At 61.0% G+C, this 13250-nt stretch overlaps 1 protein-coding gene across 2 annotated transcripts; it reads left to right on the top strand.

Annotated features, from left to right (window-relative positions):
• Positions 1-533: 533 nt before the first annotated feature.
• Positions 534-4380, top strand: NPTX1 (neuronal pentraxin 1). Of its 2 annotated transcripts, XR_005106674.1 has the most exons (6): positions 534-1035; positions 1115-1322; positions 1611-1855; positions 1969-2148; positions 2291-4070; positions 4262-4380. XR_005106674.1 is itself a non-coding variant. In XM_037403706.1 (5 exons), exons 1-5 carry the CDS (start codon positions 589-591, stop codon positions 2510-2512), a joined length of 1302 nt encoding a protein of 433 aa, XP_037259603.1. In that variant the 5' UTR covers positions 534-588; the 3' UTR covers positions 2513-4123. The 2 variants fall into 2 exon arrangements, 1 of the variants encoding a protein (XP_037259603.1); XM_037403706.1 differs by lacking the exon at positions 4262-4380 and having other exon boundaries at positions 2291-4123.
• The last annotated feature ends 8870 nt before the right edge of the window (positions 4381-13250 follow it).

The following is a 13250-nucleotide window of genomic DNA, read 5'->3' as shown; positions in this document are numbered from 1 at the left end:
CCACAGCGCCTCGCTGCACCCTGCTCCCGAGGACACGCAGCGGCTGCCGGGGGCGCACCTGGGGGTGCAGCCCCTCACCCTGCGCCCCCCCGGCTGCGGGGGCTGGAGGGCAGAGCCCAGCCCTGAGGGGGCAAGCATCGCCCAGCGCCACCCCCGCCCCGTCCGCCGTGGGGTGCCTGCGCGCCCCCGAGCCGGGGGCTGCCTTGCGGGGGGGGGCGGGACCGGGGATGCTCGGGGGGAGCGAGGAGGCGCTTTGCCGAGCCCGGGCCGGGCCACGGGGCCACGCGAGGAGACGGCACCGCGGGGGGCACCCCCGCGCCACCCCCCCGCCTGCCCGCACACGCACCCCGTGCACACGCACCCCTGCCCGCACCCGCTGGCCGCACACGCACCCCCCCTCCGCTGCACGGTGTCTCCCACACACGCGCGCCGCGGCCGCCCCCCCCCAACTCACACGCCCGCCCCGCGCGGCCGGGATTCCACGCGCACGTGACGTCACGGCGCGGGCCCCGCCCGGGCGCTATAAGAGGGGCCGCGTGCCGCAGTGGGCCCGGCGGAGCGGCACGGCCCGGCCCCGGCAGCGCAGCCATGGCCGCGGGGCCCCCCGGCAGCCTCCCGCTGCTGCTCCTGCTGCTCTCGCCGCTCTGCCTGCGCGGCCGCGGGCAGGGCTTCGGGCAGACGCGCTTCATCTGCACCTCGGTGCCGCTGGACGGGGACATGTGCGCCGCCTCGGCGCTGGGCGCCGGCTCCGCCGAGGAGCTGAAGAGCACCGTGCTGCAGCTGCGGGAGACGGTGCTGCAGCAGAAGGAGACCATCATGAACCAGAAGGAGACCATCCGCGAGCTGACGGCCAAGTTGGGCCGCTGCGAGAGCCAGAGCGTGCTGGAGCCGCCCGGCGAGCCCAAGGGCGGCGGCAGAAAGCCCGGCTTCTCCAAGAACACCATGGGCGACCTGTCGCGGGCCCCTGCGGCCGAGACCCTCAGCCAGCTGGGGCAGACGCTGCAGTCCCTGAAGACGCGGCTGGAGAACCTGGAGGTACGCGCTGCGCCCCGGGGGGGCCGCGCCGGCGGCGGGGCGGCCGGTAACAGCCCGCTCCCCCGCTCGCCCCTTGCAGCACTTCAGCAGGATGAACTCCTCCGGGCAGAGCAGCAACCTGAAGGACATCCTGCAGAGCAAGATCGACGACCTGGAGAAGCAGGTGCTGTCGCGGGTGAACAGCCTGGAGGAGGGCAAGTTCAGCCCCCGCAACGAGTCCGAGGAGCGCGGCAAGATCGAGAGCACCCTCACCTCGCTGCACCAGCGCATCAGCGACCTGGAGAAAGGTACCGGCGCCCCGGGCCCGCCGCGGCCCCCGGCCCGCCCCGGGCGGGAGGCTCGGCCCTTGTGCCCCGCGGGGCCGGTGCCGCGGGCTCGGCGGCGGGAGCAGGGGATGCTGCGGGCGCTGCCCGGCGCCGGGGATTAGGGAGCTGGGCGCTCCGGAGGGATTTGCTCCTCGCTGCCATCTCAAGGCCCGTTGCATAACGGGGGTGGGACGGGGGGTGGGGGCGGACACCCCCAAAGCGGACTGAGAAGGTGTCCGGCCGGAGCCCACCGCCCCTCTGCTCCCACAGGCCAGAAGGACAACCGGCCCCCAGACAGGTTCCAGCTCACCTTCCCGCTGCGCACCAACTACATGTACGCCAAGGTGAAGAAGAGCCTGCCAGAGATGTACGCCTTCAGCGTCTGCATGTGGATGAAGTCCAACGCCTCACCCGGCATGGGCACCCCCTTTTCCTATGCTGTGCCTGGGCAGGCTAATGAGCTGGTGCTCATTGAGTGGGGCAACAACCCCATGGAGATCCTCATCAATGACAAGGTACAGCCCTGGGGAGTGGGGAGGTTGCTGAGCAGGGCGGGCTGCAGACCGGCTTGGGGGGTGGCATGGGACCCACACACACCGTGCGCACAGCCCTGACCCGCTGCCTGCAGGTGGCCAAACTGCCCTTTGTCATCAATGATGGCAAGTGGCACCACATCTGTGTCACCTGGACCACGCGGGATGGCGTGTGGGAAGCCTTCCAGGATGGCACGCAGACCGGCAGTGGTGAGAACCTGGCACCCTACCACCCCATCAAGCCCCAGGGGGTCCTGGTCCTGGGCCAGGAGCAGGTAAGGGCTGACGGGGTGTGAGCGTGGGGGTCCCTGCTCTCTGGGTGCACCCAGGGGATGGAGGATGGATCGTGCTGGGTGCTCCCAGGGTGGGACAGGGCAGCCTGGCTGCGTGCCCCCCGTGATGGTGGCTCCTCTGCAGGACACACTGGGTGGCGGGTTTGATGCCACACAAGCCTTCGTGGGGGAGCTGGCCCACTTCAACGTGTGGGACAGGAAGCTGAGCCCCGGCGAGGTGTACAGCCTGGCCACCTGCAGCACCAAGGCGCTCACGGGCAACGTCATCGCGTGGGCCGAGGCCAACATCGACATCTACGGCGGGGCCACCAAGTGGACTTTCGAGGCTTGTCGCCAGCTCAACTAGGGCCATGGACAAGCGAAAGAAACCTCCTCATTGGGTTCTTTTATTTCTTTGGTTTTGGGTTGTGTCGTCGTTGTCCCATCCCCCCCCCCCCCCCTTCCTTTTTTTTGTTTGTTTGCGCAAAAACGCAGAGAACGAAGCCACCCATTTTGTCCCGAGGTGTAGGGATGTCCCAGCAGCGGGGCCGCCCGCCCCCGGAGCCCCACAACCCTCCGGTTTCTGTCTTGCCAATGTCCTTCAACGCCTGCGTGCCTTGGCCTGGCGCGGCTGCGCTCCCTCTCACCGCTCCTCCAGCCCGGCCCCTGCTTTGCCGCCTTCCCCCCCACCCCCGGGGCAGCCCCACATTCCCTGGGCACTGGCACCTTAAAAGGCTGCAGGGTCTGGACCGGAGGCCCCCAGGGCTCTTTTCCCCCCAGCCTGAAGCCCCTCCTCCCCGCGCCCCACCCACCCCACCCCCCGGAGAGTGATGTCTGGGGAGCTGGGGGAAGGTTGCAGCATCCCTCCCATCACCCATCCCAGGGGTGCGGTGGTGGCCAGCACTCCAAGGAGGGGGTGATGCCCCCCCCAATCTGTTCCCAGGTGAGCCCCTTTCCCCTGCCAGCGCTGCTCCCAAGCACCACAGCCATAGTCCCGGGCTGCGGTGGGCACCAGGACGGGACCCCCGCGGCCGGGACACCCCCCACCCGGCGGCCCCGCTCCCTGACCTGCCGCACTCAGGTATGCCCCCTCGGCCCCACCTGCAGCCCCCCCGAGGCCTCCTACGTGCCCGCCATAGCTGGTGAAAAATAGCCTTTACCATCCCCTGGAAGTTTAGCTACCACTGAAAAGTGTGAAGCCTTTCTGCTTTTGATAAAACACGATGTTGTTTCCCTTACTGTAAAGGGAAGTTTATTACCAATTAAAAAAAAGGGTATTTTTATGAAGATAAAAAAAATAGAATTTAGCAGTGCTCCCTGAGGAAAAAAGTACTTTGAGATTCTGCAGGAAAAAAAGAGATAAAGAAGTGTATTTTGAAATAACATGCATTTTGTATGGTTTCCTTTTCTAAACTCCTGGTTTGTACTACAGATTGCAGAAATCACCCCCCAGCCCTGCCACTGACCCCCCTAGGGCTACCCAGGGTGGCAGCGGAGGATTAGGCAGAGAATTCACACAGGGCTCCTGAGCCTCTCTGACAGATTCCAGCGCTGCGGCAAAGAGCCGAGCGGAGGGGCTCATATGGAGCCAGGCAAGGCCAAGGTCGCCCCTGGCCAGGAGCACAGAGCTGGCCCAGCCACCGCCGCTTCGGGGACCAGCGCCCAGCCAAAGAGCAGTGGGCGCAGCAACACACACCCCCAGATCAAGAGACCTTCGTATGAACTGTGGCTCAGGGCAGCATGTTTTAAACTGTGCTTTTTTTTTTTTTTTTTTAAAAAAAAAAAAAAAACAAAAACTGAAAAAAAAATAATCCACCGTGGTGAGTTAATTTGAGTTCCTCCCAAGAACCTGTTCACATCAGCAACGTGACAAGCACAACCTGCTGAGAACAAGACCACTGGAAAGGCTTCGCCTACAGTCCCAGGTGCGTTGGATTTGCCAAAAAAAAAAAAAAAAGGGTGTGATGTCAACATAATGTATATAGTGTATAGTAGGGGAGAGAATAAATGTATCTTAATTTGTCATTATTTTGCTAACCAAAGCTGTACATTTTTCCTGTTCCTTGCTCTCTGTCTCTTTGGGTTTTGAATGGGTTACGATATACTACGCATCCAGTCCGCAGCAGCAGTTCGGGAAATGCACTGTTTCTACTGATACTCATGCTTTTTCCATTTTCTTGCCGAGATTACATGAATTGTTGACTTTATTTTTACACAATAAAGAGTGAAGAAAGACAGTGCGTTTTCTTAAGTGTGTCAGTTCCCTCAGCAGCCAGTGCCTGGGACCTGGTCTTTTTGTGGAGGAAGGTTTTTGCCTGTTGAAGGCAGGAATTTCTGCCGGTTCCCCTGGGAGCCTGCTCAGGCACCCCCAGCCTCGGCCGCACTGGCCAGGCGCTCTCTTGCTCCCGTAGCATTAGACCTCATCTCTCCCTGTTTACCCAACACCATCATACAAACTGATTTTTTTTTTTTTTTCTCCTAAGACGCAGGCTGGAAGCTCGGCTCCCTCCGGCTGTCTCTGCCAGGCTGGTGATGGTGGGGACAATGCCATCCCGTAGCCCCCAATGCCCATCAGCTCTCTGCAGCAAATGCTCCGGTGTGGGCACTGCTGCCAAACCCCGCAGGACGCCGCAGCTCTTGGTCCTTCCCTGCAGGCAGGAGCCGCTCGGGGCATTTCACTCGTCCTTGGGTGGCCAGGCTCGGCTCCGGACATGGTTCCTGGAAGGCATCATTTCAGGGGTGGGGGTGGCAGGGGGCACTCGGCCCGGAGGGCGACGTGGCTGGAGCCCACCCGCACACGGGGATGTGATGGTGCAGGGCTGCGCCTACAGACGGCTTGTGCCGTTCCAAAGTAATTGCTACACGTTCCTACTTGTTACACATCTGCTGCAGAACAGACTTCCCAGATGAGAAATTGCTTTTAGAGTCAGATACCAGTAGGAAAACCATCTACTCCCTCGAAGCAGCCAGAAGCAGCTTCCCCTCCCCACACTGTGACACCCCCACCCCACTGCAGCTGGGAGCAGGAGCTGCACAGTCCGGCTCGGTGCTGCTGCTGCCTTGGGCACCGCGCAGCCCCCCGTGACACCAGCACTCCCCTTCCCTCCTCCCCGGGAGCAAGGACAAGGGGACGCAGCCCGGTGGGATGCAGCCAGCATAAGTCAGCAGGGCCCTCCCTGCTGCCATGCTTGTGGCCAGCGAGTCTCGGCTCTGGGGGCTGGCGAGGGCCAGAGCAAGGGTCCTACGGTCCTCGTGCTGCATCTTCCCAAGCAACACCTACAGCCTCCACTAAGGGCATCCCTGCCTGGTCCCCTGCCACCTCCCGCACCTCAAGCTGCCAGAGCGCAGCCACCCGGGGCCCCTCCACTTCGCCCAGCACCTGCCACCCTAACCAAGCCTCTTCTCCTTGGGGAGGTTTGCTCCTGTGACTGCTCCAGGTCCTTTTCAGGATGCCTCAAGTCATAACCATCATAACACAGCAAACAGGGCAAGGGAGAGAGGGAGGATGCCTCAAGCCATGCTGCAGGTCTGGGGTCCCAGAGCATTTTCCCATGCTGCCAGCCACAGACGGAAGCAGAACTACAAGCGCTGGGTACCCTTGACAGGGGACAATGAGCATCAAGAATCCTCCAGGTGTAAGAGGTAAAATGATATATCAAAACTGGTTTAGGGCAATTTACTGAGCCCCATGGGGGACAGGCTGAGAGCGTAACATGCCGCTCATCAGTCACTCCTGCAGGTGATTAGCAAGAAGGCACAGATGGGCTGCCAGGGGAGTCTCAGCCAAGGCTTGTAGGTGGGCAGGATGGGGAGTAACACAGCCACAAGAATTAAAGCAGGGGCATGATGCCAGAAGACACAGAAGGGGTGTTGAAGACGATGGTGCAACCAAGAGTTTCCCCCTCCCTGTCTCCCCAAACACCCCTCCCCAGACACAGAAGTGATTTAGCTCAGTGCCTTGCCAGACTTACAAATGCAGCACGGTTGCAGAGCTCCAGCCAGACACCCCGTAGCACACACACCTCCTTCCCCAGCCCTCAGAGCAGAGCTCAGCCCTCTCTGGCAACACGGATACCATCCCCTTCCCCCCCACCCCTGAAAACCAGCTGCTCCAAGGACAGGCTGTTTGGTTTTGTGTCACTGGGAACAGCCTACATCTTTCCAAAGGGGAATGCTATTTTACCCAGGGAATGGGTGGCAGCTCCTGCATTGCTCTCAGCCGCCGCCAGCCCACCCCAGCCTGGCCCCAGCTCTGAGCAGGGCCCTGGCCCCTGTGGGGACAGCAGTGTCTCAGCTACACTCAGCCATCCCAGGTGCCAAGACAAAACTACAGCACCTGCCCGCTGCCACAGGAAAGGGCGATGATACCCTCAGGTGGAGGCTTGCGCTGAGCCACAATTTAAACGACAATAAAAAAATTACACTAACAGATATTTTTTAATTTTTCCTCCTGGTCATAGCTGGAAACCACTGCTGTGATTAAAGCAGGGCTGTCTCGCTCCCCGAGGCAGTGGCGCAGCTGGGGCAGAGCAGGTGGGATGCTGCAGCCAAGAGCAGGGCAGGATGTGGGTGATGGCTGAGGGGCTGGAGCTGGCAGAGCCCAGACTCCTGCACCAAGAGATGAGTAACAAACCTCCCAGCTCATCACCTCCTGGGCTCCCCAAGGCCGCGAGGGGACCCTCGGTCTGCCTTGCAGCCCCACAAGCACCTGTAGGTACAGACCCCCCACGCCTGCAGCCATTTCGAGCTGTGAGAGCACCCCCAGGGCTGCCCCTGCCTCGGCAGCTCAGCCGACAGCAGCAGCTCCAGGCGTGCGACTTGCACATCTCAGCGCCACTGCGGCGATGCCAGCTCCTGCGGGAGGCAGGCAGGGAGCGCGGATCCTGCGAGAGGAGATGCACAGCACAGGCCCATCAATAAGATGCACCAATCCTGACACCTCGCCCTGCAACCAGAAACTGCTGCTCTGAGCTGAAAGCTGTTCAGTGGCACCAGCTCTGCCACAGGGACGCTGGTGACAGCCAGCCCAGCATCCCCTGCGCACAGGGGTAAGGGAGAGCATTACTCGCACCAGCATCGAGTGCACTAAATCCAGGAAGCTTTTAGAGCAGCAGAGCAGATGGGGATCTTGGGCTTCGTGAGGACAGGCCCCACGACTCAGGAGGTGGCTCAGAAATATTGACAGGGGCGAGGGAGAGTTCTTAAGGGCAGGATACAGCTGGGATTTACAGCTCTGATCCGACTTCTTGCTGGCAACTCACATGGAAGAGAAACCACTCTTACACACAGGCATCTTGTGCCCATCCTTTTCTCCCCACCCCTCAGGCACAGGTCAGCTCCACCAAGGGCTTTCAAGAGGTAAGAGGAGGTGATGGGCTAGATGAAAAATTTAATCGGTTGTATTTTATAGCAAAACACCCATGAAAACCAGAGACAGCATGTCCTGAGATGGCCTCTCCTGCATCCCTGCCCTGCACGGGAGGGCCTAGGGGCACGCACCCCCCAGCCTGGAGGGCAACAGCCACTTGCAAGCAAAGCTGCCTGCAGCACTGGGTCCAGAAACATCCCAGAGCATCACCATTATGCAGTGCCAAAGGCATGCTAGGCACTTAATAACATGCCGTTAGATTAATTAGTAGCAAGTGTGTCATGCAATATGCCTGGCCTAGGAGCACATGGCTCCATGAGACCCGGATGAAATATGCATGAGACACGGAGCCGGCACGTGGTGGGCAGAGCCCCCAGGAGCAGCGAGGGGGCTCAGCTCCCAGCCTAGGAGGGCTGTCTCAGGGAAACAACAGAAACACTGGCAGATGCCTACAGAAAACATCCTTCGTCTGCATTTCATAAAAATCGGAGGGGACAGGGGGACAGAAAGAGGGCCTGCAGGCTGAAGCATCCTCCCCAACACGGCTCCCGGGGGGGGGGGGGGCGGGCGGGCACTAGCATCATCCTCCCTGAGGCTGGGAGCCCTGCAGTGCTGGTGGCTCAGGCAGCAGCTCCAACCAGCACATAAACACCCCGAGTAGCAAGCATGGAGCTGAGGAGCTCAGAGCTGGCGCTGAGCACCACTGCAGCTGCTCCCCGCTGCGGTGGGGGCTGACAAACGCTGCCCTGGGCTCCCCCAGGGACACTACTCCAACCAAGCGACTTGCAGGCTGTGTGGCAAGGCAGAGGAGGAGGAAGAGTCAGGGAGGCAGGCAGCCAAACACCACACTTCAGGGCACCAGGCAGGGCTGGGGGGATTTCCCAAGGTGGGGAGGAAAAGCATCAGTCCCCGCCGCAGCGCCAGGGCAGGAGGACGAGCAGGGCACCCAGGACTGCAGGTGCCGCAGCCAAGCCCTGCTGCTGCTGTGGGAGTACAGGGACCCACTGGGTCACTGCGGGTGGCTGGACGTGACCCCAGGCACGAAGTCAAGGCCAACAGACTGTTCCAGTCATAGGTGTGAGTCACAGCTGTGACAGAACATCCCTCTAACACTGCTCAGGAGCCTTCGCTGGCAGAGCATCATCTCCCCACACCTCTGCAGCACGGCTGCAGCACTGCCTGGACATCCTCTCCAGGCACAGCTGAGGAAGGGGCTTCCTCGAGCCCTTCCTCCCCCTAGGAAACCCAACCAGACCTGGCCGGGGTCCTGCTGCAGCGGAGCCAGAGGTGCCCTGGGCACGCATGGAGCACAGCCTTCCTGCACCATGGGGCTGGAAGAAGGCAAAATCTGTTTAGCACAGCAAGACAAGCCCCTTGCCAGATATAATCATCTTTTCTAGGACCTTGCAGAGACTGCTCCTACAGCAGAAGTAATGAATCTGCAACGTGAAAAATCTCCCTGAAAAAAACAGCTCCAAGATCCGCAAGCAAGCCAGCCCCGGCTCCCGGCACAGCCACAGCAGCTCAGATCTCAGCCAGGCTGCAGAACCTCCCCATGGTCTCCAGACACTTGGGATATGAACTCCTGCCTATCTCTGCACCACTGTAGCCACGGCCAGCACAACCCACATGTGGCTCTCACACCAAATGCCCCAGGTCGATATCTGCCCCAGTGGGACAGCAGCTCATCCCCACAGACACCCCTTCCCCAGTACAAAGCTGCCTTCACCCAAATGGCACCGGAAAACGAAACACCATCTCACACCGCTCAGCCATGGTTAAATTAAGACCAGCAGCAGCCTGGAGTGGTGGGTGCCTGATGAGCACCAGCCCCTTTGCAGCCTCCTGGCAGGGCAATTGAGTCAGTAGAGGCAAGGGAGAGGAGCAGCACAGGCTTGCTCTGCTCCCCGGGGTCTGGGGGGGGGCTTGCAGCCAGTGGGTCAATGGCAAAGGCTCCCTTCGGTAACCCAGATTCTGCAGTTTAGTTCAGCTTTTGGCAGCTGCAGGATTTATTCCAACCCATGAGGTGTTGAAGAGCCTTGGTGAGGGGCAGAGAGCCCTGCAGAGGTCCTGCAGCACCACTGCAACCCATGGACCCCACGGCAGCATCAGGCACATCAGCCCAGAGCACTTCTATGGCACGCATCAGCTGGCTCCAAGGCACAGCCCCCCGGCAAATCCCACCAGCCCTCCAGCCCTGTACACCTCACCCACTCCCACCATGCCAGCACCCCCCTTAAACCAGAGCCCCCTCGGTCCCAAGTGGAGCTAAAAGCCCTGGCACTGCCACTTTCCACCTTGGCAAGGCCCAGCAGAGCCCCCTCCAGCAACAGGGGCTGAGGTGGTGGCAAGCACAGACCCCAGCAGGGCAAGGCTGGGGGTCGTTCTGCTGCATGAGCATCGTGATGTCCCATGTGGCAGGACGTGTGAAGAGCCGGCACCATCCCGCTCACAGGCTCCTACCCCGCTGGGACATGGGTCTGGCCATCCCTGTGCCGCAGCCCACTGCCGGAGCCGGGGAGGTGCCTGGTGGGTGAGCACCAGGAAAGGGCAGCGCTGCTGTCCGGGAGCGATGGGTTAGCGGCAGTGCTGGCACAGCTCGGCAGGGAAATCCTTCGGAGCAGCGGATGGGAGGCAGCTGCCACCCCAGCGGCTCTGAGCACATGGCCAGCGGAGGCGGGATGGGCAAGGATGGAGCAGGGAGGTTGAGGAGGGCTGTTTGCACCGGGCGATTGAAACAGGGGCGATTGAAACGGGGGCATGCCGGCACTGCTCACCAAACAGCCCATCTCTGGCAGCTCAGGCTCCAGGGGTACCCCACGTGCTGGTGGCCAGCTCACCCAGAGGCTGAGCAACATCCATGCTAAGGAGATGTCACCCTCCCCCAGCACTGCCCGGGTGCTGCCAGCTCTCCGGGCTGCTCGAGACCCTGACAGCTCCGATGGCAGCTGGGGACCAGCCCAGCAGCTGGTGGCGCCACAGGGAAACTGCTCCCACCAGGTAAACCGGACCATCCCCACCCAGTGTGCTCCTGCCAAATTGCTGGTGGCCCAGATCCTGCGCACACCTACCCCAGGGCTCCAAAATGATCCAGATTTATCGCCCAGCCATCAGCCTGTTTCTATGCAGCTCTTCAATTAGATAAATGATATATTTACCCTTCACAATTGGTTTTAAAGAATTTTTGGAGGAATCCTGTAATTCTGGATCTTTCCGAGCTGCTGCCAGCTGCAGGAGAAGAGCTCTGCTCTGCAGGGGGTCCCATCAACACCCACCCCCCCACACACACACATCACTTTTGGCTACATGTGTCACAATCCCACAGGTGCCACAACCTGCAGGGCTGGGCCCCCCTGCAGCTGCAGCAGACACACACATTCATTTTAAATGGCCCTTTGCATCCCCCTGCTGAATGTTTCAGAGCAAAGTTTGCTTTTTGCACCCTGCAGCTCTCTCTGAGCGACCCTTCCCCAGCCAGGGCTGGCACCGGGCATCCCCCAGCAGCAGGGTAGACCCCACCCCACCCAACACCTGCCCAGGGAGCCGCTGGCAAAGCAGGGCTGGCCCCCCCATCTCGCCTTCTCAGAATATTTTTGCAACCTATTCCTGGGCTCCTCCTCCTGCGATTTTCCCAGCCGCTGCTAAACACCACCTTGACAGCACCGAGCTGATTTCCTCCATCCTTTCCATCCATCCCTGATGGATTACAGGGGGGCTGGGATCTCAGTGGGAGCTCAGACTCCACCAAGGAGTTGTAGGTGGGATGCTCCTCTGGCTGGGGATCCCAGGAGGGATCCCAGCCCCATCCCAGGGGCACAGAGGGGAAGAGCAACTGATTACCCACGGGAGGGTCTGCGACTAAGCACCACTCTGCCACAGGAGAGGCTGCCGGTGAGCATAGAGCCGAAGAAAGAATATATCTTCCAAAGCTGATTAAAAATAGATGCAGCATCTTGCTAATTATGCTGTGTAATTAGCATTTGTTTTCTGCTTAGCAGAAATCTGCAGGGAGCGGAGCTCAGCTGGACCCCACCTATCTTGTTTGCCCCAGTCTGGGCGCAGGAGGCTCATCCTACAAAAGGGTGGGCTGGAGCGGGGTCACAGCCATACGGGTCCCCACACTGCCAGGGCTGGGAGTGCCGGGGCAGCACAGCCTGGGGGTCCCCACGCACCCTCTCCCACACTGTCAGCCCATCTGCACCCAGGCTGCAAGCAACAGATGACAAGATCCACAGCAATGCTAGAAATTAGGTCAGTGATAGCCTGCAGCAGATTTCAACATTTATCATCCTGGCGAGGCTCTTATGCAAGTCAGACCTGCCAGCGGCCGGCCCCAGCCCGGCTGGCAGAGAGCAGCCGAGGGGTCCAAAGGCCTGGATCCCCTGCACATCCCCTCCTACCGGGACCGGGAGAGGAAGGATGCAGGGCTCCATTACACCGCCGACTGTGCTTGTGAAAGCGGGGACCAGCAGCCTCCCCGCAGTCACCTGCACACGCTCTGTCCACCGAGCCTCACACCCCCTACCCCAACGGGGTGGGCAAACGCCCACGGGGACTCGGCTCTGCCGATTCATTCCCTCCTGAGAGGCGAGCAGGACCCCGACTCCCCAGCAGAGCCCAGAGCAACTGCTCCCAGCCCTGGCTCATAGCAGCCTCTTCTCCCCAGCCCCGCCCCCCCCCACCCCCAGACACCAGGCTGGCTTCTTGCACTGATGTTAGATTTGGGCTGCGTTGTGCTTCACAACTGGCAACGCTTTCTGCTCCTTCCTCCTCCCCCCCAGACCACCCATATGTTGGTGTCATTAACGTTCGTGAGCCCTTTGGGGGCATCCAGGGCTAGGACCCGAGCCCCGGGCATCGGCCTCCCTGGCACAGCTCTCGGGACTGATCCTGGGTGTGCCAGCCTGGATGCGCAGGGACAGCCGGGGCTGCCTGGCTCACCTCCGGGCTCTCTCCAGCAGCAGGAGAGCTCTGGAGCCCCGTGTGCTCGCAGCCCCTCCAACACTGGGCTCGGCCACCCCGGCTGCAGGTCCTCAGCCGTGATGCTGCAGCCTCAGCCCTTCCTTAGCCCCATCCACCTCACAGAGCCATCGCACCCCCAGCACCCAGGACGCTTCCCAAGGGCTGGAATGGGGGAACTGCCCCCCCGGCCCCTGCTGCAGCTCTTCCCTCCTTCACCCAACTGCTTGTGCCATTCAGGGAGCAGCTTGTGCGTCCTCTGCTGCCTCCCTTGCTCCAGGCGCCGCAGCCACACGGTCCAAGCACAGCTTGGCAAATCTCGGGGAAGGAGGCAGGAGGACAGCAAGCAGCACAGCAGGGGGAGGTTATTTTCAGCCAAAAGAAATTTATCCGCTTTCAGTCAGGAGAGAGGAGGCTCCAGCCAGCTGCAGGGACGGCTTCACAGAGCAGCCTGACCATGGGGCTTCGACCCCTGGCGCCCACCCCCGGGCTGCAGAGGGGGACTCTGCTCCGTGGGAGTGCCAGGAGGGGCTGTGACATTATCCTCAAGGGGCTGGGGTTCCCCTGGCCCTGATGCTGCCCCACGGGTGGGGTAGAGCCTACCCCACTGCCCACTCCCCTCCTGCCTGCCCCCGAGGCTGTAGTGGCCGCAGTGGTGTCAGTCACAAGCAATAACCGCATCAAATTAATTGGATACCAAGGTACAGCAAACAAAGAAACCAGGTGACATTTACCTAGCAAACTAATTGATATCCAAGTAATTTGTTGGAGTAACCTT

Source organism: Falco rusticolus, chromosome 1 (assembly GCF_015220075.1).
Source record: "Falco rusticolus isolate bFalRus1 chromosome 1, bFalRus1.pri, whole genome shotgun sequence".
NCBI lineage: Eukaryota > Metazoa > Chordata > Aves > Falconiformes > Falconidae > Falco > Falco rusticolus.
Note: the sequence above shows the minus strand (reverse complement) of the source record. Positions and strands in the feature narration are given on the sequence as shown.